The sequence below is a fragment of the Triturus cristatus genome, chromosome 10 (assembly GCF_964204655.1).
Source record: "Triturus cristatus chromosome 10, aTriCri1.1, whole genome shotgun sequence".
Taxonomy (NCBI): domain Eukaryota; kingdom Metazoa; phylum Chordata; class Amphibia; order Caudata; family Salamandridae; genus Triturus; species Triturus cristatus.
This window is the reverse complement of record NC_140593.1, coordinates 585,191,106-585,218,888: the sequence shown is the minus strand read 5'-3', so window position 1 is coordinate 585,218,888 and position 27,783 is coordinate 585,191,106. Positions and strand designations below refer to the sequence as shown.

Genomic DNA, 27,783 nt, shown 5'->3' with positions numbered 1-27,783 from the left:
CCCTGCCCCCCGCTGCACCTAGTGCTCCGCAGCAGCACCGGCGCGGCTGCCTTGCCTACAACAATGCAAAAAGTACTTACTTAAGTCAATAAGTTAGCATAGCATTAGAAAGCAAGCATTGGCAATGGCAACTGCAAGTCAAGATGATTGACTTGCCTGGCCTGGTTGCTGGCTGGCTGCTGCTCTAGGGGGTGGGCGGGATAATTGCTGGGGGTCGCAACTCGGGAAGGATTTTTCATCAATCATGTGCGCGCGCAGTTTAGGCAGAGGCAGGCCCCCAAGGAAGCGCGATGCGCTCTGATTTGCCACTGTACAGTGACTGGCATCACGCCACGGACTCCGTGGTGGGCGCTCGCCCCAGGCCAGTAAATTGCGCACAAACACTCCATTCCAGCCCAAAAAGTAGCCCCCCGCCAGGCATGGGTTTTTCCCGCACAACTGGGAAAAAAGTCGTCCAATTGTGCGGGAAATAGCCCAATCTGGCAACCTTGACAACAAAGGACACTGAATGTGTGCAGGCGTTAATCCCTTTGTGCCAGTGATGGCACGGCACTGTGAAAGAAGCTAGGTGATGTGTGCAGAGGGCTGGAACCTGGTCTCGATTGAAGGATAGCTGCCAAAACACAAATCCAGCAATTTCTACTGTTTTCTAGCATTACTCGTTTCTTTAGTGACGACGCACTGAGTTTGTATGGAAAGATTACAATTATACAGCCATGTGGAATTGTTGCAAAGTATTAATTGTCTGTGAGGTAAAGCAAGTCTAAAACAATAGTCTTGGTTGTCTGTGCTGTGGCGTTATGTGGGAAGGGTGCTTCCTTGAAGTTTCCTTGTATGACGTTCTTTTAATAAGTTATGCATTTGCTTCCCATATGAAGAACAATTTGGCCTCATTCAAATTCTAGACCTTGATTCAGGTAATGTTTGTGATCTATATATTTTTTTTACGACTTGCACTTTGTTTACATGCAATTTCTTAGAGCTTACAGAAAACCACTCACTTTTTATATACCAAAATTTATTTTTATGCAATGGTAAGAAAAGGGTTCTATTTATGGTGATGGCTTCGGATCGGGATTCTCAAGCATGTGCATAAAGCTTAAACATTGATTGCGAATACTACTTGTGCCATAGGAAATGGGAGACATCGTTTACCGCCATTTCAACGTGGTACAATTAAATTGTGGTTTTCACTATGCAATATGCAAGTCGATACCTCGACTTGCACTGGTTGGCGCTGTAGACTAAGGGATAGTGTAAATTACTGTTTCCGACACCTTCCCTGCTGTATGTAGACTGGAGTTGGAATAGTAATTTACACTATTCAGAAATCCAGCGCAAGTCAATGTAACGACTTGCGTAGTGAAAACCGCGATCTAACGGGAAACATCCTTAACCACGAAGGCTTTTCTACGCTTTACGTTTACAGCGGTACACTTACCACGTAAACGTCTTTACCACGCGTATGCCTTCCACGGCCGTCTTTACCACGCAAGCTTCACTGGAACCAGTTCATCTCCCTCAGGTTCAGTCCGTTTTTGATGTCGGCGAAGACGTGTTAAAAAAAAAAAATGCATGCGGAAAAAAAGGGGGCTTGGAGGTGCCCCCACCCCCCCAAAAAAACATGTAAAAACGAAGGAGAGTGGTGACAATCGGCATCGTTTTAGAGGGAACGGAATAACGCTTCCTCTTTATGACGTAGAAGTACTAAAAATATATATAGATTATGGGTAACAGGCAGGGGTAATTATAATGATTGGATGGTCACGTAAGGGTACAGGGGAGAGGTATAACCTTTACCAAGAGTATTCCATTACGATGCAAGTATGCGTGGTAAAGGAATATTCGTGGAAAAGGTTGTGTGTGGAAATGGCATTCCGTTGTAGCGCATGCGTGGTAAAGGCATGCATTGCAACGGAATGCGTTGTAACGACATACAACCGATCTAACAGACCACGTTGAAATGGCCCTCGTTGTATCGTCATACATCCATCATTTTTAAATAACAAAGAAATGGGGCTTGCAAACTGCATTCCACACTTAAACCTCTGCTTGAAATGCATGCACCTTAGCTTTCCCAGTCAGCTTTTGCTTTACTGACCTCTGGCTAAGCATAGGATTGAAGTGTGGGATGAATTTCACCCCCTTCCCCCATTGTCAGACTTCTTTCTTGGGGAAGGGGCAAGCAAGGGCCTCTGCTGTGTATACTGGGGTCTTATGCCTCTGGTACTACGGTCTAGCCTGCAATTGCTCTCTGGCCAAGTACAATACTATACTACTTAACTCAGTTGTAGTGATGGTGAGCGGCCACAAACGTCTCGGATCACAAGCTTAGACTCAACAACCACACCGCAGCGAAATAACTGGTTGTCCAACCTAATGCTTTACCTAGACATGTACTATCACATATCTACTCGAACAAAACCACCCAGAATATTGACACACAAAATGCCCGTTACATCCCTTTCCCTGTGTCTTCCTCTTGTGAGTCTAGGCAAGTCCAGTCATGGTTGGTAGCTGCAGCATCTAGGCTCCTTTGCAGATTACCCCAGCTCAATAATGCGCATGCTCAGTTGGGTACAGTTCCTTCGACAGTCATCTCGAGGAATCTGTATTCTCTCTGCGGCTGGTAGGGAAACTGGCAACACGCGTCAGCTTATCACCTGCATTTAGGAGGAGCCATATGTTTTGCATAAGCAACCGTTCGGGTAGGCTACAGCATGTTTTGACAGCAGGAGCCTACTGAAGTCCTGCAGCACACACATGTACTGGGTGTTGGTGGGGCCCATGGTAATTATTAGATCTAGTTTAGCGCTCACCGTTATGCATAGCAGGTGGGCTCCCATTGTGGGTGGGGTCAGTGGCACGATGGCAGCTGCTGGCACAATTCTGGAATAGGAGGATTGTCGGTCTATCATCTTGCGGCGAGATCAGCTACCGATTCACGATTGGAACTGCTATTTTGGGACACCACTCCTACGGCGCTGAGATTGCTCTCCGCAGTCAACCAACAATTTTATTTGGCTTAAAGTTGCCATAAAACATTCACATCAAGATGTACATTACATAGGATTAAAACATTTGCACGTTAAAATCCGTAACACTGTACATTTAAAAAATATGTACATTATCACAGTGTTTCTTCCTTAAAATGTACTGGTAAAGACGTTTAAAACATAATGGATCACCTATCATAAATGGGCAATTATTGCAGTACCATATCTTTTCCTGACTGCTAAAGCGCTACTCGTGTAGTTTAGCACTCCATAGCAAATTTCACATGAGCCAAGCTGTTATCGATAGGCCAAGGCAGGCAAGTAATGTCTAACATTCGCCACCCTTAACATGGGAAGCAGAAATCTAGCACACGGATGTTTGTATAAAGTGTACTGTGCTTTGGTCTAGGAAGGGCTCTGAATCAAGTGTCCCGTATGAGAAATGCGTATGACCACAGTGCATTTTTTGGTAGCAGCTGTGTAAGATCGAAGTTATGGTGCGAACTACAAATTATTGGAAGAGGAGGCTCAATCTGCAAGGCGGTAATCAACTTAAGGTAAACTAACAACCGAGTGCAAGGCTTGCGCCTCCGTCATTATATTAGGTCAATACTCGTACTCTTTAGTTTTCTTTCTTTTGGCAGTTAGGTCTTGCTTCTTTTGGCCTGCCATGGACATCCATAACTCCTGCAGGGTTGGCAGGCTCATTCCCTCTCTCAAACACTGAGACAGAAGAACAGCTTGTTCGAGAAAGGCAAGACATCATGTTATCTCATCACCACTGGAAAGCTGACTCTCAAGCAGACACTAGCTCTTGTTGCACAGAAGCCCTTGAATACTCTTTAGAGCACTCCCTTTATTTGTCAAAGAACTTGGAACTGCAATAAGGGGGTTAGTGGCTCCCACTTCTGTGTAGTTGAGGCAGACTGGATGTGGATCCACTGCCTTTACTTTCAGTACTGGTTTGGGGTGATTCTTTCATATGTTTTTCGAAAGCTGCTCTCTAGAAACAGCCTTCCTATAGAGTAATGCGCCTCACAACCCTGAGCACTCACATCAGAGGCGCAAAATGTTGACCTTTTTTCACCTGGCTATCAACAGGCACACAAGTGATCTGGGGAAAGACGAAGGGCTGGCCTCCCCTAAAGAACCCTTTCGCCTTGAACAACCGACTGCAGTGTCGCCGGTCACGGCTACAATCTTCTAAATGGCAGTGCTACAGGAAGACTAATCAGCAGCTCCTCTATACAAAATGCATGTTCAAATTTCTAATGGCGCCTTTTCTCATCTGTTCCCCCTTCTGACTGTCTTCTCCCTGTAGCTTCAAGAATGCCAGCAATACGCTTCGACTTTCTGGGAAAACACCTCCATTCTGTCTACAGAAACAAGCCAGGGTTTTCCAAGATGAAATTCATTACTATGACTCTCTCATATTCACAATGCTTGTACCAGACAGGACACATACACATGGCGTATTAGCAGCAAGATCTGGATTAGTGCATAGAAGCAGAAGAATACACAAATGAAGCCCATAAGCCCCACTCCAGTGAGACAGTGTTGACACTCACAACTATTGGTTCACAAAACACTAAGCTCCTGTCACAACTCTAGCAACCACTAATCAGTGGCATAGTGTTTGGTGCAAAGCCGGAGGCCTCCTTCATGGAGACCAACATTCACCCTAGTAACCTGTTACCTTCTTATTTGGCCCCCAAGCGTTACTTGATACTGAGGCCGTAGCCTGAAGATATGGCAGTCTGAGGTTGTTGGTGAGGTTACTAGATGGCATATGCTTACCAAACCCCTAATGATTTTCAGACCTGTTTATCAGCAGCCTGCATTCCAGGTGCTCTTGGTTATGTGTGGGAGAAGGGGGGCATATCTCTAGGCTCTTTGGAATCTTGTCCTACATTTCCAGTTGCTTTACTCATGACATGTAGTACTGTGTGCACTTTATCACCAGACCAAATATTTCTGTAACTATACTTTTTTTTTTAATTAATAAATTTGCAGGATGATTTACTACTTGGACCCATCAGTTCTGTCAGGAGTTTCATCTTTTGCAACATTGCTGTGTTTGGCAGATTACCTGGTCCCAACTCTTGCTCCTAAAATTTTTGGCTCCAATCAGTGGTGAGTATCAAAGTAAAACGTAATTGCCGTAAGGTGTGCTGTGAATATCAAAAGGATGTAGTTTTTTTTTTTTTTTACGTTTTCGGTGTATTACTGTCACATTTAGCTTCCATTCTGTTTCTGATGTGCAAGTCCATACTTGTTAAACACCAGACCATCGAGAACGCAGCGGTAAGACTCCTACTCTACCTCCTATGCATCACCCACATCACACTGCACCTCAGAAGGCTTCACTGGCTCCCTGCTCGCAAGCACTTCCAATTCAAACTTCTCACGCATACATACAAAGCCCTACACCACTCAGGACCAGAATTCCTACTTTCACCAACCCACCAGACACACTCCCTCGTACCCGCGCCGGCAAAAGAAAAACTGGATGTCGCTCATTATCCAATATTGGGGTATCTTTCATAGTCCAATACGTCTCCAAAAATTAGCAACTTTTATTTCAAGAAGGTCCGTTTCTGTCCGGATGTTTGCTTCACTTCTAGGGATGTGCTCTTCTGCGATAAATCTCGTACCCATGGCACGGCTCAAAATGATACCTCTTCAGGAGGAGTTACATCTTCAATGGCAACAAGCCGTGGGTTCGTTCGACGATTCCATCAGGGTCACGTCACGCATGATAGATTCTCTGCATTGATGGTCTCAGACAGCGAATTTGGCCCACGGTCTCACATTCCTACCAACAATTCCAGACTTTGTTTTAACAACCGATGCCTCCATGGAGGGATGGGGAGGTCATCTGCAAGATTTGCAGATTCAAGGAAAATGGTCTCAAGTACACAAACCGCATATCAACAGACTGGAGCTCCTCACCATCTTTCTTTCTCTGCAAGCGTTCCTCCCAAGGATCGCGGGTTCCTCAGTGCTGGCCTGTACCGACAATACGACCAGCATGTATTACATCAACAAACAAGGAGGAACAAAGTCAGCTAGGCTCTCGCAGGAAGCTCTGATATTGTGGGAGTGGGTCACATTCCACAAAATAACCTTGAGAGCCGAACACGTCAGGGGTCTTCACAATACTCTGGCAGACACGCTGAGCAGATCTCAATCGTACTGTCACGAGTGGGAACGGGAGGAGAAGCAGGCAAGCAGAGTTTTCCAAGCTTTGGGCAGACCAGCACGTGATCTATTCGCAACGAGGGAGAACAAGAAATGCTGATACTATGCCAGCAGGTTCCCTCAACAGGGCTCAAGGGGGAATGCCCTGTCCATGCGATGGTCAGGGATTTGTGCATACGCCCCCCCCCCCATACAATTGATCTGATCCCGAAGGTGCTCCGCAAGATAAAGCTGGAGGATTGCCATCTGATTCAGATTGCACCCCACTGGCCAAGGCAGTATTGGTTCCAGGAACTTCGGCTATTGTCTCAAGACAAACTTATTCGCCTTATTCCGATGCCCACAATGTTGTCGAGGGACAGATGCCAAGTGGTTCATCCGGACCCACAGTACCTGCCTTTGCACGCATGGCTCCTGATTTATTAGAGTTCAAGGACCTTAACATCTCTCAGGACTGTCGTGAGATTTTGGCCAAATCTCGTGCCCAGAGCAGAATCCAAACTTATCGCTTAAAATGGAAGCGATTTTGCTGTAGATGCGAGGCGAATAATATTCACCCAGTTCAAGCTCCTGCAAAACAAATTCTTCCTGATTTGCTTTCTCTAGCCAAGTCTGGGCTTACCTTTTCATCGGTCAAGGACCATCTTGATGCTCTTTCCAGATTCAGAAAATGCGCCAAACTTCCTTCTCTCTCTGTTCATCTTCATTTGTCAAACAATTTATGAAATGACCATTTGAGCCGATCCACAAAGCTGATCTCAAATTCCTCACTTGGAAGGTTGCCATTCTCCTGGCTCTTACTTCTGCAAGAAGGGTTAGTGAAATCCAAGCTTAAACTATCCCAGAACCCTTTTTTATATTTCACTCAGGACTACGTGCCCCTTCGAACAAATCCTAGATTCATCCCTAAAGTACTGTCTCCATTTCATTTGAATGAACCGGTAAGATTAAGAACTTTCTTTCTGGATCCATCCACTCCAGCTGAAAGAGCATTACACTCTCTGGATGTTAAGTGCTGTTTAAAATTCTACCTACAGAAAACTAAAGACATCAGACATTCCAACCAACTGTTTGTGGCCTATGGTCAAGCGACACTTCGGACTGCAGTGACAAAGGCAACAATGGCCAGATGGCTGACTTTTACGATTCATTTCTGCCATGACCAGGCCAACAAACCTTTACAGAGGAAAGCCAAAGCCCATTCTACAAGGACTGTGGCAGCTTCTACAGCATTGTTTGCTGGAGTGACTGCCGTGCAACGACATGGGGAAAAGTGTCCGCACGTTCACGAAGCATTACTGTCTTCAATCTGCACAAAAAGATGATGCAGCTGTTGGGACAGGCGCCATCTTTCATTAAGGTCAGATTCGGGTACTACTTCTCTTTTATATGCTATCATGTTTCATGTAACACATGTTTATATATTTAAAGAACTGGCTATATAGATATATCTGTTAATATTTATGTGTTCGAGGCATGTGGGCTGCTGAATTCATATCTGTGCATAGATCGCCGCCTAGTGTTGGGTCCGGATGTTTGCACGTTGTTGTCCTGGAAGAGTCTTCGAAGTATCCTGGTATAGGTGACTCCTCCCCTGGACTACAGTGCGCATGGGCATCCTCTCCATCCTCAGATTGTTTTTTTCCGCCATTGGGTTCGGATGTGCTTATCTTGACTCAAGTTAGGAAAAACTTTTTACAGGCCAAAAGGCCTTTAGTTCGCGTCGGTACTGTTCCCGATCGGTATCGATAGTTATTTGTTAGTTTACTAACTTCAAGAACAACTTTTTCGCATCATACCCGACCATCGACGATGGAATCGAGGACACCATTCAAGCGGTGCCCTGTATGTAATGCGAAATATCCCCATGTCGACGTCCACCCGGTGTGCAACAAATGCCTTTCACCGGATCACGACGAGTCCACATGTATGGCCTGTGCCCGATTCCGATCCAAGAAGACTCTCCGGAATCGACGAGCAGCGAGACTTGAAGCGCAGCAAGCAGCACCGGCCCCGACCAACATCTTCACCGCCGAGGACGAAGATGTGGAAGACGTGGAGAACCTACCCTCCAGCCCCGCTTCCGAACACGACTCCGGATCGGAAGACGTCGAAGAATGACTCTTTCACAGACGAAGCCGACACCGAGGTAGGAGACTACAATGAGGCCTTAGGGGCCGAAGAGTAGCTCCGGTGACGAGCAAGGCCTACCCGTGCAGACGGAGGATATCCTAGTGCGTCAATCTATGGCTCCGGTCGAGGGATCTCCTTCGGGCCTTACCCAAGACCTATCCCGCATTTCTTCGGCCCCGCCCTCTGGCCCGGCCTCGGACATTCAGCGGCAGCCATTACTACCCAAAACGACTGGTTTCCCTTCGTCGAAACCGAAAGCCATATCGGTTCAGCAGAAACCGAAACTGAAAGTGACACTGGTCGGATCGAAGCCCACCACCTTCGACGCCAGCCAAACCCGTCGGCACCGACCGCACCAAGCGGGACTTCGGTGCCGAGCTCGCAGCAGCCGACGTCGGCGCCGACACACGGAAAAAGACCATCGGTACCGCCAAACCGCCTCGGCTCCCGGCACCGAAACAATCGGCTCCGGCCACAAAGGTCAAAATGGCTGCTGCGTCTCACACCACTTCGAAAGCAGCACCAAAGGCACAATCATCGACGCCGTCGACAGCTATTACCTCCCCTCGACTCGATGACCCCGTGGCACCGAAGAAGTCCACGCCTGCCTCTACAGAACCGGTCGGCGCCAAGGAACCGTCGGCGTTCCAGGTGCGGCAAGTTTCAGCGTCCTTGCAACGCATCAAAGACAAGGCAGCCCTCCAGGACACGTCAGGCTCCGAGCCGAAAAAGGCTCAAAAAGCTTCTCTGGCACCGGCCAACATCACTTTTGGCCTGCCACCATCCACGGCGCCAAAACTGTTCGAAATCAGAACACGTGTCACCCACACCAGGATCACACCTGCAGAACACTCTCCTACGGAGACGTCACCATCACACATCATCGATGCGGAAACCGGCAGAATGATGCTCCACAAGAGGAGAATAACTTCCGAACCAGCTTTGGACTCCTACCGGATCCCACTAAAGAAAAAGCTGCCAGTGGATTCGGAACCAGTTCTTTACGAACCTCTCCATACCTCTTACCAAGATCCACAGTCCTTCTCTCCGACACACTCCGAAACCGACGTTTTGGAGGACTACATGGGTGACCACGTCCCCTACCCCGGAGAGATGGACCCTGAAGGCCAACAGGACCCTGACCAGGCTTGGGATGACCCTGTAGACCCGGGCGCACCTATGGATACACAGGACACGCAGCTATATGGCGCAAAAACGTCTCCCACAGAGGACACTGCCGCATTCAACGCCCTCATTGAACGTGCTGCGGCCAATCATGGTGTGCAACTCCACTCTGACACCATCTAGGACGATTTTCTCATGGATACTTTCGCATCCTCAGAAAGGAATATCAAAACTCTACCCATGTTGAAAGGTGTCCTCAAACCAGCAAAGGACATTTTCAAAGAACCCACCAGGGCAAGAGTAATAAACCCCAGGATCGACAAAAAATATAGGTCGGCGCCTGGGGACCCTACCTACATTAGAGGCCAGTTGCCTCTGGATTCCATAGTAGTCGCGAATGCTCGCAAACGGGCGCACTCGCAGACGACTGGGGATGCTCCTCCCCCGGACAAAGAGTCCAAGGTGCTAGAGACCTCCGGCAAACGGGTTGCAGCCCAAGCAGCTAACATATGGCGTATTGCCAATACTCGGGCGCTCCTAGCTCGCTACGATCGCGCACATTATGACACATTAGAAACCTTACTCCAACATCTCCCTGACCAATACAAAGAGGGAGCAGAGATCCTCATCCGGGAGGGACAACTCCTCACGAACGCATCCATTAAGTGTGCACTGGATGCCGCAGATACAGCTGCCAGAGCCATAAACACTAGCGTCATGTTACGACGACACGCCTGGTTACGAATCTCCGGATTCAAACCTGAGGTGCAAAATAACATCCTCAACCAGCCGGTCAACCCAGACTACTTATTCGGACCAGAGGTTGACACCACCCTAGAAAAAATAAAAAAGGACACAGACCCTGCAAAGTCCATGGGGGCTCTCCAAACGCAGACCTTTCGGAGTGGCTCCTTTCATCGCCCCGGAAATAGAGGAGCAGGTAGAGGACAGGGGTCACAGCAAACCTACAACAAGGGAAACACACAAAGTTCCTACGACAAAAACACCCGGGGTGGATATCGTGGCTCAAGCACAAAGGGCAGAGGACGCGGATACGGCAACACCAAGTCCTCCCCCAAAAACAAACGGTGACGCCCTCTCCCTTCCTCCCGACCACATAACACCTGTCGGGGGAAGGCTACAAAGGTTCCTGTCCACGTGGAACTCCATCACCACGGACAGGTGGGTCAAAGATATTGTCAAACACGGTTACTGCCTAGAATTAACCTCGACTCCACCCACAATACCGCCAAAATACCGTCCTATGTCCACAGAGCACTTAACGCTATTACAGCAGGAAGTGCTAAGTATGCTGCAAAAAGGCGCAATAGAGGTCGTACCCGTCCATGAGCAAGGTATGGGGGTGTACTCCCTGTACTTTTTAATACCGAAAAAGGACGGGTCACTCAGACCTATACTAGACCTGAGACCCCTCAACCGCTACATTCTCTCGGAACATTTCCACATGCTCACCCTGCAACAAGTCCTCCCACTGCTCAAACAGGGAGACTTCCTAGCCACACTAGACCTCAAAGATGCGTATTTCCACATACCCATTCACCCATCACACAGGAAATATCTCAGGTTCACTATTCAAGGGCAGCACTACCAATTCAAGGTTCTTCCCTTCGGCGTGACAACGGCGCCCAGGGTTTTCACAAAGTGCCTAGCTACTGTGGCTGCACATTTACGGAGGCAACACATTCATGTCTACCCCTACCTGGACGACTGGCTTGTTCAGGCAAAGTCAGCCCAGCAATGTGCCAGCCACATGTCCCGCACCATTCACCTTCTTCACAGTCTGGGGTTCTCACTAAATTACCCAAAATCACATCTCCAACCCGCACACGTACAACAGTACCTAGGTGCGACCATAGACACTCTGGCGGCCACAGCTCAGCCGAATTTAGTGAGAATCAACCGCATACAAATGCTGATTTCCAAGTTCAAACCCCAACACTCCTTCCCGCGCGAGTGTTCATGCAGTTGATAGGCATGATGGCCTCCTGCATTTTCATAGTCCCACACGCGAGACTACATATGCGCCCGCTTCAGGAGTGCTTAGCACGTCAATGGAATCAGGCTCAAGGGCAACTAAAAGACCTAGTGTTGGTGAGCGGTCGGGCATACAACTCTCTGCATTGGTGGAATCCACAAAACCTTTGCAAGGGCCGACCGTTCCAAGAGCCGGTTCCACAAATAATACTGACAGCGGACGCGTCTCTCCAGGGATGGGGAGCTCATGTACTCAACTACACAGTGCAGGGACTATGGACAATACAACAAAAGAAGATGCACATCAACCTTCTAGAACTGATGGCAATCTTCCTGGCTATGAAAGCATTCAAAGTACACTTGTGCAACAAAGTCGTGTTGATCCGGACGGACAACATGACCGCCATGTACTACATACAGAAGCAGGGAGGAACACACTCTCCACAGTTGTCTCATCTGGCTCAGAGCATGTGGAAGTGGGCCATTCAAAGGAACATGTTCCTCATGGCGGAACACCTCCCCGGCAAGGACAACCAGATGGCGGATCTGCTCAGCAGACACAGCCACCAGATGCACGAGTGGGAGTTACACCCATCAGTACTCCAACCGTACTTCCAGCAGTGGGGTCATCCAGAGATAGACCTATTCGCCACAAGCAAACGCAAAATGCCAAAGCTTTGCCGCCAGGTTCCCACATCCGCAGTCGCAGGGCAATGCGATATGGATGAACTGGTCCGGCAGATTTGCGTACGCTTTTCCCCCAGCACCATTGATACCGCTGGTGGCACGCAAACTCAGACAACACTCACTGACACTCGTCCTGGTTGCTCCAACGTGGGCACGCCAGCCATGGTACACCACTTTTCTCGAACTTTCCGTGGTGCCGCATCAAAGGCTGCGGATCAAACCCGCGCATTTGACGCAGAACCATGGAGAGATTCAGCACCCAGATCCGCAACAGCTGAACCTGGCAATCTGGCTCCTGAAGTCCTAGAGTTTGGCTACCTAAACCTGCCACCTGACTGTATGGACATCATTAAGGAGGCCAGGAGACCCACTACCAGAGCTTGCTATGCAGCCAAATGGAAAAGATTCGTCATTTATTGCAATAATAATGACATTAACCCGCTAGACGCATCCATCCAAAACATAATTTGTTACCTCTTACACCTATATCGATGCAATCTGGCATACACCTCAATACGTGTCCATTTGACCGCAATATCAGCCTATCTCCAGAACAGGCAGCACCTCTCTTTATTCAGAGTGCCGGCCATCAAAGCATTCTTGGAAGGACTCAAACGAGTAATTCCTCCAAGCCACCCACCAGCTCCAATGTGGAACCTCAACTTGGTCCTCACACGCCTGATGGGTCCACCCTTCGAACCTCTACACTCATGCGAGATTCAATTCCTCACCTGGAAAGTAGCTTTCCTAGTAGCAATCACTTCTTTAAGAAGAGTTAGTGAACTCCAGGCACTAACCGTTCAAGAGTCATTCATACAGGTTCACGCCAACAGGGTCGTACTACGTACCAACCCCAAATTCATGCCCAAGGTCATATCGCAGTTCCACATGAATCAAACTATTGAACTGCCTGTTTTCTTTCAAAACCCACAAACTGTCGCAGAAAGAGCACTCCATACACTAGATGTAAAGAGAGCCCTCATGTACTATATCGACAGGACTAAAGTCTTTAGGAAAACAAAACAACTTTTCGTTGCCTTTGCCCCACACCACAAAGGTAACGCTATCTCCAAAGCAGGTATAGCCAGATGGATCGTTAAATGTATTCAAATTTGCTATCAAAAGGCTAAACGCACATTAACGATTCCCCCACGAGCCCACTCAACACGTAAGTTAGGGGTCTCCATGGCTTTCCTGGGAAACATTCCTTTGCATGATATATGTAGAGCAGCCACCTGGTCCACTACACATACATGTACCAAACACTATTGTGTAGATGTGCAATCAAAACAGCAGGCAGCTGTAGGACAGGCTGTTCTCAAAACTCTTTTTCAGACCGCTGGCACTGGTAGCCGCCGCTAATAGAGGGCACTGCTATTTATTCTATGCACAGATATGAATTCAGCAGCCCACATGCCTCGAACTGAATATGCTACTTACCAGTATGCATCTGTTCTTGGCATGTAGGGCTGCTGACATTCATATCGCCCTCCCTCCTCCCCGGTGCCTGTAGCAGCTGTAGCTCTCAGAATTACTGTAAGCATGGTCATCACTTTCTGTATCTACTCCATCACTGCCACAATGGCGAAAAACAATCTGAGGATGGAGAGGATGCCCATGCGCACTGTAGTCCAGGGGAGGAGTCACCTATCCCAGGATACTTCGAAGACTCTTCCAGGACAACAACGTGCAAACATCCGGACCCAACACTAGGCGGCGATCTATGCACAGATATGAATGTCAGCAGCCCTACATGCCAAGAACAGATGCATACTGGTAAGTAGCATATTCAATTCATGTTTTATTTCGGTAATGTCTTTTTTAATATAAATTTTGATTTCTTTAAGGCGTGGCTATTTAAAAAATTTCTCAACCATTGTGGATGCAGTTTGGGAGTTTATGAACACTTGATTCCCACCATCCGCAAACGACAATACATTTGGCTTACTGCTTGCTACTCTGATTCAGGCATGTGAATCTTTGAAAGATACCCCAATACTGGATTAGAAAAAAAGTTTCTTACCTGTAACTACAGTTATCCAGTATTGGTATCTTTCATAGATTCACATGCAACCACCCTCCTCCCCGGCGTCAGTTCTTTATGATTTGGGAAACTTACTTCCCACTTGTGCTAAGAAAATCTGAGGAGAACTGCCTCTGCTGAGTGTTCTAGAGGGTGCTGGTAGCTGATTGGTTGGAGCTAACTTTGTTCTTTTTACTATAATTATGTAGATGGGCTTCTAAGATTTAACCCTTAGGCCTTTTTCTTTTAGCCTACTACTGGTATTTACTTGTGGGACTCCCGCCTCGGCGATGGGGAATGATTCAGGCATGTGAATCTATGAAAGATACCAATACTGGATAACTGTAGTGTTGGAAAGTGGGTTATTGGTAGGGGCAAATGTAGATCTGCCACTGGCAATAAGGCCACTAACACATGGTAGGACCCAGCATAGGTCTTAGAAAATTATTCCTATGCTCAACCCTTGGTAACGTGGCTGGGAGCAGTCCGGCTTAACTTGAAAGACAGGTATGTAAAGCATTTAAAAACACAATTTCAGTAAATAATTAAGCCACAACACAAAACAAAAATCCAACACCAATTTATAAAAATAGGTAATATTTTTGTCTTAAATGACACCAACTCTGTGGGGAACCAGAGAGATGGATTTTTAAAGATTAGTCACTTTCTAGTGCTTAGAAACCAACGGTGCCCCTTTTAGTCATTTCGTTTTCTCTGACAGGGACACCTTTAAAATTGTTCTGGAGAATCTCACCAAATGTGTTGCCTTCCCCAGCAGGCGGGTCCAGTTAGAACTCCTTCCTGAAGTTCTGCTTGCGGGTCCCAAAGTATCCAACACACAATCCAAGGTTCTGGAATCTCCAAGAGGGTCCTTAAAAGTGTAAAACTTCAATTCTGCAATCCACTTGAACAAAACCCTTACAAATCCACTGGTACTCGAGGCTGGGGATTCTTTGTGGGGATGTCCAGGTGAGCTCTGTTAACCTGTAGCTTGCAGGGAGTCCACTCTTTAGTCTTTTTGCAGCAAGGTAATCCACAGGGCTGCAGTTTCAGTTGGTGCAGTCTTCAGAGGTCAGGCCTTAGAAATCTTTGCACAACAAACTTCACAGCAGGGCACTTCTTCAGTAAGTTTCAAGCAGCAGATCTGGAGGGCTCGGCCCCTCTCAGATACTTATTCAAAATTGTCTGGGTCAAGCACAGGTCACTGCTGACCAATGAGAGCAGGGTAGCTCCTCATAGTTACGACGACATCCTGTAGAGTGTGGCATTATTTTGTCCCAGAGTGCATCAATTCTTCCAAATCCATAATGGCTGATTTTCCAGCAAGGAGGTAAGAGCTGGCTAAACACACCCCCTGGGATGGCTTATTTCCATGGCCTCACCCCCCTACCATCTGCACATACCTTCCTTAAGCCTAGCCCTGACTCTGGGTCAAGAGTGTAAGAGTGAAACTGAAACCCAGGCCTCCCCTCTGCCTTTGAAGAGCATGGTTTACGACTCCACCCCCTGGCCTAGCATTCCTATAGACCAGCACACTGCCCTCCCTGCAGAGTGGTTTATCCTAGGGGTTCCTTATCACCTCTTCAAAGAAGCCTGGATAGTCCACTTAACTCTGACCAATCAGGGCAGACCACTGGAAGACTGAATTTGGACTTATAAACAAAGTCTTATAACTTCTTGTATGTACACTTTAGGAGAAAATCAACAATATAATATTGTTGGATTTACTACTACCATTCTGGGAAGTCTTTGAATGGTCCGGCTAGTCCTCTCCTATCAATATTTATTAATCAATAGCTTCCTACCATGTTAACCTATGGGGTTTGCAATTGGGAAAATGACTTGGGCCAGTTTTCTAGCACCAGGGCTTATAAAAACATATTTTATAAGTATTTCCCTAATTTCTGCAGGACCCCCCCCCCCCCCCTGTGCAACTAGGGGCGACTTTAGGGGTTCTGAATCTGCAGAAATATTGCAGATCCTCCTTACCCAGTGCTCCTAGCATCAAAGTCGAATTTGAGCAGCACTTAAACACAATGTGGGGAGTGAAATGTGAAATTTCACTTTACCAAGGCATATAAAAACTCATTTTATAAGGGTGTACCTTATAGATAACTGACCCCCACCCCTGGGATACCTAGGGGAGACCATTGTAGGTTTTCCATTTGTAAGTGCCCCTACCACCAAAGTCTAGTTTGGGCACAATTTACTGTTTAAAAGCAGTCCTGACACCCAGTGCTGCTTTTAAACTGACCTCAGGCTTCAGCACTGCACACATGCTAGTGCAGAAAAAGCTGATGGCCTCTAAACTGCCATAACCCAGGGTACTGGGGACTTCTAGGTAGTTTCAATCCCCTGTCCTATTATATACTAGGGGCCTATGGGGTAGGTCATGCCAATTACTGGGGTACCCCACCATACCATAGTGTACCCTAGTGTATGTTGGATGTTTTAACTGTGTATTCTAATGTGTTCCTTGCAGCTCAGCACTGGGCCTGGTTAGGCAGAGCCCAGGGTCAGTCAAAATCAGTTACCACCAGCATCAGTCAGCAAAAAGTTGGGGGGTGCCCAGGGCACCGGATGACTTTGCAACATGTAGTTACAGGTAAGTAACTTTTCTTCTCCTACATTGCACCCAAGACATGAAACCACCTCCCTCAACACACCAGAGTCTCCTCTTCACTTACTGAGTTCCGCAAGCATAGCAGTTGAAGAGACGCTAACAGAAGGTAAGGTTGGTGGTAAAGCAACTAAGAGCCCCCAGGTAAACCTACACAACGCCTCTTTAAATAGCCAGCCAGAGGTTACACAAGGCCAATTGCCGCAGAATGGATGTGAGCAAGAGACGTCTGGCATGCGCATATATATATGTGACCTAGACTGTGTCCCACAGCCACTGTCTAAGCGACCTAGAAATCCAGACGCCCGATTAAGGAGCCAGACTCAATTTAACCATCATTCAGGAAAGCTATGTAAAAAAAAAAAGGGGGGGAAACGACTAAATTAAGTAAACCCGACGTTGGCAGGAAGGCCCCACCTTCCGTTAACAAAATCTCAACTCTTAGCATTGCTTGTTTATGCAGTTTAAAACTGGTATCAATTTTTTTTTTTCTTCTTCTCAATTAGGACAACTGAACAGCAGCAAAGATTCCATGAGATATGTTGTAATCTTGTTAAAACTCGTCGAAGAATTGTTGGCTGGTGGAAACGTCTTTTCTCTTTCAAAGAGGAAAAGCCTAAAATGGTATACATTGCGTTTTCCTGATTTTAATGTGTCCCTTGCGCAAATGTCATTTTTGAAATTCACTGCTTTGTACAAATTAAGCATATGTCATGCAAAATATAAACTGAAAAGATTTCTGGTCTAGCCAATTGAACTTTGGTTTGTTTTCTGCGCTTGCCAACATTAGTGAGCAAGGACAACAAATAGAAGTTTATTCAATTTTTTTTAAATTTTTATCTCCTAAAACAATGTGCCATCCTTCATTCTGTCAGCAGGCTGTAGAAAACAGGCATATGACAACTTTGGCATAGTTCCAATTCTAATTGCGATTTGTCTTGCATATGAAACATTTGCTTTATGATACATGACATGGTCAGACTCTCCCTTTTTTTTTTTTTTTTTTTTTTTTTTTTCTTCCAAAAATATTTTTGGATACATATGGGGCCTTTCAGGTTAGCGGCCTTCACATGTTGGTCTTTTAAACTTTGTAATTTGCTCCCGCAGGGGGCAATGTGTCGGCTAACTTCACCGGTTAGCTCCCCTTGCTATGAGTGAATGTGTTCTTCGGGTGCACTATGTGCATATCCTTCAATGCGAGGCATGGTGGGCCAAGAATGCTCTTATTTAGAGCTTCATGGTCCACGGTTTGTAAATCATTGGACCAAGGCAGAGTCTGTTTGATGCGTTTTCTGCTATTTTGTGATACTCGATGGCAGGAATGAACAGGCGCCAGCAGGTTTACAGAGGAATGCCCCTTGATGAATGTGTGACTACAAGGGTTTCTGAGCCCTTCCTCCATGGAGCCCAGATGACCTCATATTGGGGTACCTAGGGACTCAAATATCCAAGTCGACAAAGGTCAGCCCTACCCAGGTGAGTGGCACGCACATGGGCGCTTGCCATGCAGGGAGCCTGTGTTTCCATCCTGAAGACTGCCACGTACTCGCATGAGCCACCTGGCAGAAACATGTTGACCGTGTGAGTGACGATAGGGTACCTCTTCCCCGTCCCCCACTGTTTTTTTTAATACCAAGTGGTATTCTGTTAAAATATAAAGGTCATGATTACATAAAGCAAAAGGATGGATATGCTATATTGATCTGCACATCATCAAATGTAAGTGTATCGAATTTCGATTACAACAATCTGAACAGTAGTATTGGGTGCTAATGCAGTGCTGAATACTTATCCATCAAAAGTATTAAAATTTCTTTGATTCAATATTTTGGACTACATTGTAGTTACAATCTAATAGGCACAGCAGCACACCAGAATTAAGTCATACAATGCGTAATCCTGATTCATATAGCGATCTTCCATTTGATAAGATTATGTTAATTTAACTGTGTCAAATACCACAGAAAATTACAAATAATGATCCAATTCCATGTCGATGTCAATGATAGTTTTTATTCCAAAATCATGTAACAGCCGACGCGCGTTTCGCCCGCAGGGTTTTTAGGCTGTAAAGATTACATAAAACAATCAATAACGTTTGCCTAATTATTATTTGAATATATCATAAAAAAAATTCCTTCTAACTTTATGTACTTATTGATCAAAATATTATCACTTTAGAACACCCGTGTCAACACTCATCACCATGGAAAGACCGAGCTAACAAGGTACACAAAGAAAGAGGGGTTAAACTTGAGGATGCCTCCTCTGAATACACTGAAAATTGTGACAAAAAATGATCACCCAATCACCAAAAGATTTTTTTTTTTTATATATATATAATTGTTTATTAGATATAGTGCACTGACCCTAAAAAAGAATTAAATAGAATGTGCTTCCAACAATAATTGTATAGGGCGAGATAATCTAATCTAACCTCCATAGTCAATTTCTCTTTCATGTATGTATCATCCCTTACGAAGAAAAAAACTCTCCATTGTAATCCTGTCTCACGAATTCTGCAACCTAATCCATATATATATATCAACCAAAGTTCCCCAATGGCAACCAACAAAAGAACCCATAAGTCAATGTGTATTATAAATTATAAAAGAAACGAATCTTACCCAATATAGGCTATCAAATGCGTAATAATGAATCCAAACACCATCAGTCTGGGTTTTAAAGTTCCAAATTGTATATTATGTCAGGGACCATAATACGTCCTCACTGTCTAGAATAAAAACAAAGCACTAATCTATAAATATTTGGAGTGTAAAACATGGTTATCAATCAGACATTCCTTTAAAAAAAGAGGGAAATCAGACCACCCTCACCATGCCGATGAGAACACCATAAGGCATACGTAAATTCCGTAATTCATAAGAAGCTTTAAACTCATTTGATGGGCCCCCCCTACAGACCAAGACGGCATTGTGTCCAACAGTCGAGGAAAAACTACCACAATTTATTAAATAACGTATTGAAGCGAGAAACATAGTCCTATGATAGCGTGTCTGTAGAAAGATCGTATAGCACATTTTTTGATTTCTTGTATTTCACCACAAAATCACTCCTACTAAAGATCAGTCAGAAAGAACCAGTACAGAGGTGTTAAAAATATCAGGTAACACTCACCCGCTGTCCTGTATTCCGACAGCTTTTCTTCCTATACTCTTCAGCGTTTGCGTCTTCTCATCCCGCCATAATGTTTATGAAGACGCTGGTGGGGCAGTAGTCATGGAGATAGGACTCACGTTAGCTCACCATTGAATTCCTGAAAATTTGGTGGCCATTATTGTGTATCTAACGGAAACACCCGTATAACGTTTCCCCATGTTAGTTATTGAATTATTAAATCATGATTGCCACTAAAGAAAACAGTTTCCCACTATAGCGTCTCCTTACGGGATTCCTTGTTGAAAATTATAGTCCGGTTCCGAACGTATCGAGGCCATGCCGATTTGATTATAATCTATTTCCCCATCCTCCAGTTTAACCCCTCTTTCTTTGTATACCTTGTTAGCTCTGTCTTTGCATGGTGATGGTTGTTGACACGGGTGTTCTAAGGTGATAATATTTTTATCAATAAGTAAATCAAGTTATAGGGAATTTTTTTTTAATGATATATTCAAGTAAAAATTAGGCAAATGTTATTGATTTGTTTTTATGTAATCTTTACAGCCTTGAAAAAGCTCCGCGGGCAGCGCGTCGGCTTTTACGTAATTTTGGAATAAAACCTATCATTGACATCTCAACATGGAATTGGATCGTTATTTGTAATTTTCTGTGGTATTTGACACAGTTAAATGGACATAATCTTATCAAATGGAAGATCGCTATATGAATCAGGATTACGCATTGTATGACTTCATTCTGGTGTGCTGCTGTGCCTATTAGATTAAATATAAAGGTCAGTTTGGCATATTGCATTAGTTTTTTTAATTGTATAATTTCACGGGTCCATTCTTAGTTAGAAGGGCCTCCCTTACTTTCAGGTGTAGACCCGCCCATCACCAAACTGGGTTTTCGATCAACATAGCGAGTCCTATGATGAAGCATGGCACCTGGTGGCGTATGAGGACACCCCGTGGCATTTTTGTGCATGTCCAGAAATGGGCTGCTTTGAGGTGGAGCATTGATTGGTATACAAAATCAATTAAATCTTGGGTGGCTCAGTATTGATAGCGTAGTTGTGGCTGGAAGCCAGCTCACTCTTGAGGCCCCATTGCCTCTGGGTCCCTATTGTGGATAGAATGCAGGGTTTTTGTGTTTTGATGAACTGAAATTCCACACTAGTCGTCCTCTAGCAACTGTTCACTCCTTCTTAAATTAATCTGCTAGCTCATCTATACAACTATGCATGCAAACTTGCCAGTCATTGACTGTACAATTGTCTATTTAAAAAAACAAAAAAAAACACTTAATTGGGTTTGTCCAATACTGCAATTAAGATGGACATTCATACGTATACAGTACAGCGCCAAGAAACCAACCGGTGAACGAGCGCTCTACAAATCACTTTTAACATAACGTACACATGCATTGGCCAATAACTGCGCCGAAAGCCGTTCACTAGAGAATGCGTCCGCCTATTACTCCTTTCACGCCCGCCTTTATTTCTGTTCTAACACCATTTAGATAGTGTGGACCAAAACAGAATGCATAAAGGGGGTTTGGCATTAAAAAAAATCTTATGCCCTTGCATTCTAAGAATCGCAAAGAATAGGCATTCAACAAGACTGTTGAACTGTTTGACTTCTGTTGTCTTTCCACTTGATGTATCTATCTCTTTGGAGAACACACGTTTCCTGATGAGACAGCTTAATATCTCTGTTGGGAAGATGTCCTAATCCAGTGAAATGTGGAGCACTGTATCCCAGCCATTTAAAAAAGGGTGTATTTATGAAACAATCCAATTGTTGTCCCTGCCCAACTTTTGTCAAGAACTTGGTGAAGGTGGATAATCTTCCCTCCCGCTTATCTTGTAGGTACTGAAATTTAGAGCTTTGTCCTATTCTGAGTGAGTGATGTGGCCATCTCGTCAATGAAAATCTTAGTGAATTATTCATGTAAACTAGTTGTTCTACCAAGTATTAGTGCAAGAGGTAGTGGCCAGTTCACACCACTGGGCTTTGTAGAAAAACATTCTTTGAGTGTTCCCTTATATTTACTACGTGCCAACTGTCGCAGTGTGTGTTTGTTTTTTGTTTTTTTGCTCTACATTTGGGGTTTATAGAAACAATGCTACCTTCCTCACACAGTGACTCACGTCTTTGAGCATTTTTATGAGACTTTCTACTAATTTAAATATTTTGTGTACCACAAATCATTTCACATTTTATAGAAATCTAGTGCTTCTGTAGAGGTGGAGTTAGTGACCGGAAAAATGTATATTGAATAGTTTAAGTTGAAAGATATGAGCTGCTTGCTTTTCAAAAGAAGCAGAACACTCTTCAAGGTTCTTGGGTAGTTATTTGTCTCTTAGAGTTATTTTAGGTCGTCCCCATGGTATTCCTGCAGTCGAGGCTGCAGCTGCCCCAATAGCAAAAACTTTGCCCTGTAGACTTCACTGTTCTTTGAGCTTTCTTTAAATATTGTAGCCGATGTCTGCTTCAGGGCAGACCCATGTCTTTGCTGTGCTCAAGGATATTAGTAATATTGAAAAGAGAAGGCATGTTCCTGTGCACATTTCAAGAGGAGAAAGTCCTCTTAGTAGAAGGGGTCAGAATACAATAATTGTTTGAGTGAGGTAAGTAATTTTATTTACTGCTTCATTGTAAGTTTAAACATTCCCTAATCTCATGCTGTTTATTTGTTTCTTTTTCTAGTACTTCATTACTATGATCAGTACGCTGGCTGTAGTTGCATGGTTAGGACAGCAAGTCCACAACCTCCTCCTTACATACATTATTGGTAAGTTTTTGTCAGTGTCTGCCATTTTTAGTGTTTTGTACAAGGGATGGTAATTTATAAATACTATTTCTGTGACTTTTTTTGTTAGTACTCACATTGTTCATGATCTTGCCATCTAACTGTTCGCTTAAAATCTTGATTAATGGAAAAATGTACATAGTTTTCAGTAAGACCCCACTTCTGTCATTTCAAGATTACTTGCGCCACCATCTCCTTCAGATTTGGCTTTGTATGTGTGTTTGGGCGAGCGGTGTGCATTAGGCCACTGTTATAGAAGGCTTGCACTAGGTAATTAGTTTTAACTGGTTTATGTTAGAGTAATGGTGATGTACGTTCCTAAGGTCTGCAGAATCCTGTAACTACAAGGTAACTGCTCAAACTGGTGTTCAGTGACCACATTTAAACATGTAACTGCTACTCCTGGAAATAACGTGCCACCCAGAATGAGTCTCCTTGAAAGTATCAAACTTAAGCCATACCTCTTAAATTGCTTGTGGTCTGGATTTTTCTTTCTTTCTAACCTCCCTTTTTAGGTCCCGCCTAGCTATTGCGTTTACGCAATCGCTATGCAAGACTCTAGTAAGAGGGGCATTTCAAAGTGCTCCCAAAAGTGGATTGCATGGTGAGCACGCGCACAATCACGTGCATCGTGCCGCCATGCAATCCGTTTGGGGAAGCGCTTCAGCCCACTGGCGCGTGCACGTGTAGCCACAGCCTCGGTATCAGACTTCAAAGGGTCCGCTCCCCCGCCACAGCATGCCGAGAGATTGTTTCCTCATGGCGCCTCTCACAACTGTCCCTCCCCCACCACAGGGCTAGTCTCACGGACGCATTGCCATCCATCGATTTCACTTTCATGACCGTGTTCTCTGCCTTTCAGCACACAGCCCGCCCACCCCCCTCCGAGTTTTCTTGCAGCTTTGCCCAGATCTGAGTCTCAAACAACCAAAATAATAAGTTTGCCCTGCACGCTTTCTGCGCTTACAAAGTTAACATATGCCGCGCTCATTCCCTTTTCATCCTTCTAAGGTCGATAACATTAGCTCCATTAATTCTGTGTCTAAGGATTTAAATAACCATATGCTTTCTTGCAACTTTAGGCACTTCACACACACAGCCCCACTGCTCACACACACAGGCATCAAGGCAGCAACAGAATGCTCTGAGCCCCACCAGTGTTTGCCACACACACATGCCTCTCGCATCTCGTGTTTTCTTCCAGCTTTGGCCCGTGTTCTCTTTGCCTTTCAGCACTCAGCTTCCCCGTAACCACCATTTAACGACCATCCTGCCACACTCATTCCATTTTCATCCTCGCTTTCACTTTCATGCCCGTGTTCTCTTTGCCTTTCAGCACACAGCTTCTCCGTAGCCACCATTTAACGACCATCCTGCCGTAAACACCATTTAACTACCATCCTTTTAGTTAAAATAAAAGAATTGTCTCTAAGGGTTTAAGGAACCATAGAAATGCAAGGCAACATACACTCCGAATGCCACTCAGAGCCACATAATTACATGCCACATAACTACAATGCACTCAATACAACACACTCCAAAAACCAGCCACATAGTTACACACCCCATAATTACACAGCGCTCAATGCCACATACACTTCAAATACCACTCAGCGCCACATAATTACACACCACATAATTACACTCAATGCCACATGCACTCCAAATAACACTCGGTGCCAATTAATTACAATGCAAACAATGCAAGATACACTCAATGCCACATAATTACACGCCACTAAAATCAACATACACTCCACACAAAACCACTCAGTGACACATAATTCTATTCTACATAATTACACTCTTATCTATCGCCCTCACTCTCTATCTTATCTATCTATCGGACTATTGCACTCTATCCATCGCATCACTTGGCACCACTACATCACTATGCGCTACCACAGCATCAATTAACGCCACAGCATCACTCGACACCACCACAACATCACTCACCGCCACCACAGTATCAATCTGTACAACCATTCAACAACAACTGGCTCTAATATGTTCTCTCAATATTTAGGCTTTATTACAAATGGCACAAAAAAATAATAATATTGAACTTCTGTTCTTGGATTTTAGGCGCAATTAAATACACTAAACAGAATCTTCACAAGAGTTATTAACAAAAGTTTAAACGATTGCCATTATAATTTACATTAACTTTTATTTAAGTATTAATTATTTGCAAAAATTAAAAGCCATTGTTATTTGTAATATCAATACATCTAAGTCACGTAAATACAACACATATTGCATTACAAATGCTATAGATGTCACATTTGCAACAGTTAAAACTATTGACATTGTACATGAGAAAGCTAGTAATGTCAATATTTTCAATACCAACACATAAATAAAAAATTAGTCCATTTACAATACAAAAAGCTCAAACTTTCCTAATGCGAGACCTATTGCATTGCAAATGCTTGTTAGGGGGTGGGGAGGGGAATATGCCATTGGCATCAACTGGGCTCTGAAATTACTAAACAATGAGTTTAGGGGACCAGCTAGATCTAAGAATGTGATATGCTTTATAAGTTTGACTCAAATGTTAAAGTTTCTCCTTAGTGAATACATAAAATAAGTGCTGAGATAGTTCAAGGAACAGTACCCCAAGTTGTAGGATGAAGAAGGCATGGATGCTTTTTGTACATCTACTGTGGAGCCGGGGCAGTTCACACTTTCACAAAGGCATTGGTTTCAAGGAGCAGTTCTGGCTATCTACAAAGTAGAACAAGCATTTGCAATGCAATAGGTCTCACATTTGCGAGAGTTTAAGGTGTTGGCATTGTAAATGACAATGCCATTAATTTGTTTCGCTAATTAACACTTAAATAAAAGGCATTGTCCTATACAATGCCAATAGCTCAAACTTTGTAAATGCAAGACCTATTCAAATAAGCGGCCGTCATTTCCCTGGGCTGCTTGGAAATTGAAAGCACGCATGGCACACTGAATGTTGCAGGAAAGCATGTTGTGCCTGCAGTAGGTGAAACTCATTAAAGAAAATGGTGCTTACAGACCAAAAAAGACATGCCGTGTAAACAACTGAAGTGCATGGGCCAGTCCTCATGGGAGGTTACAAATGAAGACCAGATGTGTCGGAATCCAAGTGAGATCTCTCTTTCGACAACTGTTAGTATAGTGCATGTTAAGTTCACTCAATATTTGTACTCTAGGATGTTTGTCTTTGGTGTTGGATGAATACGCACCTTAAAAAGTTGCCTGTTAATAAGTACATACTTGTACTGAAAAAAACAAAGGTTAAAAGGACATAGTAGGGGTATTTAATTTTTTAGTTAATGTTTAGAAAAAAATAACCCTATTAATTCACTGGGGGGGGTGGGGAGGTTGGAAACAAAGGTTATAGTTGGGTGAAATGCGTGTCTGGTGGGAGTGAGCACTACGCGCAGTCTGTGCACGGAGTGCAGACTCTGTAGTTGGGGCATGTCCACCTAATGTGGCTTGGGTCTCTGGAGGAAGTGGACCGTACGCACAGACTAGGTACTGAACGCAGACTGCATAGTAGGAACACGCCCATGTAATGGGACGTCATAATGTATTGTGAGTGCTTTTTTAAGAGGTTAGGTACAACCCAAAGACTTTGCTTTAAAGCCATTTTTTTTTTTCCTGTCTCCTGCTGGTGCTTTTCCACATTAATATTATTTTGTTAATTTGACGAAAGAGGGTGAGTCCCCCAACCTCTCCCCAGTTAGCTTTTTAATTATAGCAGTGATTTGTGGTGAAGTAGGTGCGAACATATGAAACTTATCTCCCATGTCAGATCAAATAGATGCATTAAGCTTCATCACTTACAACTGGGCAAGAGATGTTAAGATCACTTAAAGTTTTACAAAGAAAATGTATCGAGTTTAGTTTGTAGATTTATATAGCGTGGCTTATCATCCGTGCGGGGATTCAGGCAGTGTCCATGGGCACTAGGAGATTAAGTCATTTGCCCAGGTTCACAGGATGTTGCGCCGGGACTCGAACCTGAATCACCAGCTCCCAACCGATATGTTATGTTTTACCTAGATGAGATGTTGATATTATTCACACACTTTTGCATAATTAAACTAATAATGACCACTTGTTTGGCTGTTACCATTATTACAAACTTGCTGGATGGAATGTTTATGTGGCTATATTGAAAATCCAATAGATCGGGTTAGAACCCTCTTACTCCACTATCCACACTGCCTGATGGGCTCTATGTAAAAAAATGTTTTAAATGTCGTTTTTTTTTTTTTTTTTTTTTTTTTTTAGTGACCTTCTTACTGCTGCTTCCTGGGCTGAACCAACACGGACTTATCACAAAGTATATTGGCATGGCTAAAAGAGAGATCAACAAACTTATGAAGCAAAAAGAGAAGAAAAACGAATGAAGCCATCTTTGAAAGGAAAAAATTGATTTCCAAGGGAACAGCAATCTGCATCATTCTTCACTGATGTCTTTTTAATTATATATGTTTTGTTGTTTGTTAATGTAAATGTTTGAATTGCACTGACCTTGTGTGGAAATGAAAGTAATGCATAATGTACTAATCAGCTGGTTTTTAAACCTACTGTTTTCGAAACCACTGATGTAGTTACTGAAATGTGTTGCATGTGAACTTGTTTTTATGTGTGTGGTCCTTTATTGCAAAACTTGTGAGGCAAAAGCTGCCTCTTACTTTGTAAATATGCCTGTCTACCTTTGAGTCTTTTTCTTAGCACCACCCAACCTCACTTAAATTATGTTTCACTTTCTTTAAATCTGTCTTGAATTTTGGCTTGTCAAGTAAATGAGTGTCTTTTAAAGTAATGTCTCTTTCTTAATTTAAAAAGTAATGCCTGTGGTCCTTGACATGGGCTATTGAGATGGCAGGTAGGGTGAAAAGGGGGGTTATGAGAAGACTTGACAAATTAAAAAATGTTCATGTTCTCGTTCCCAGACCCACGCTGATTATTTATTCTCACCCCAAAAACGCCCCACAGCAAGCTTTCCTGCTTTTTATGGACTTGTTGTCCACTGGTGCTCTTGCACTGCCTAAACTACTCAATAAATTTGAGTCTTCGTTCAA

At 44.3% G+C, this 27,783-nt stretch overlaps 1 protein-coding gene across 1 annotated transcript in view; it reads left to right on the top strand.

The window, feature by feature from the left end:
* ARL6IP1 (ARL6 interacting reticulophagy regulator 1) overlaps positions 1-27,520 on the top strand; it is a 41,147-nt gene extending 13,627 nt beyond the window's left edge. The window contains exons 3-6 of the mRNA XM_085632097.1: positions 5,010-5,129; positions 17,287-17,404; positions 22,612-22,696; positions 26,987-27,520. Of these exons, the coding sequence (XP_085488223.1) occupies positions 5,010-5,129; positions 17,287-17,404; positions 22,612-22,696; positions 26,987-27,105 (442 nt within the window). The 3' untranslated portion in view covers positions 27,106-27,520. The remainder of the gene's footprint in view (positions 1-5,009; positions 5,130-17,286; positions 17,405-22,611; positions 22,697-26,986) is intronic.
* Positions 27,521-27,783: the final 263 nt, after the last annotated feature.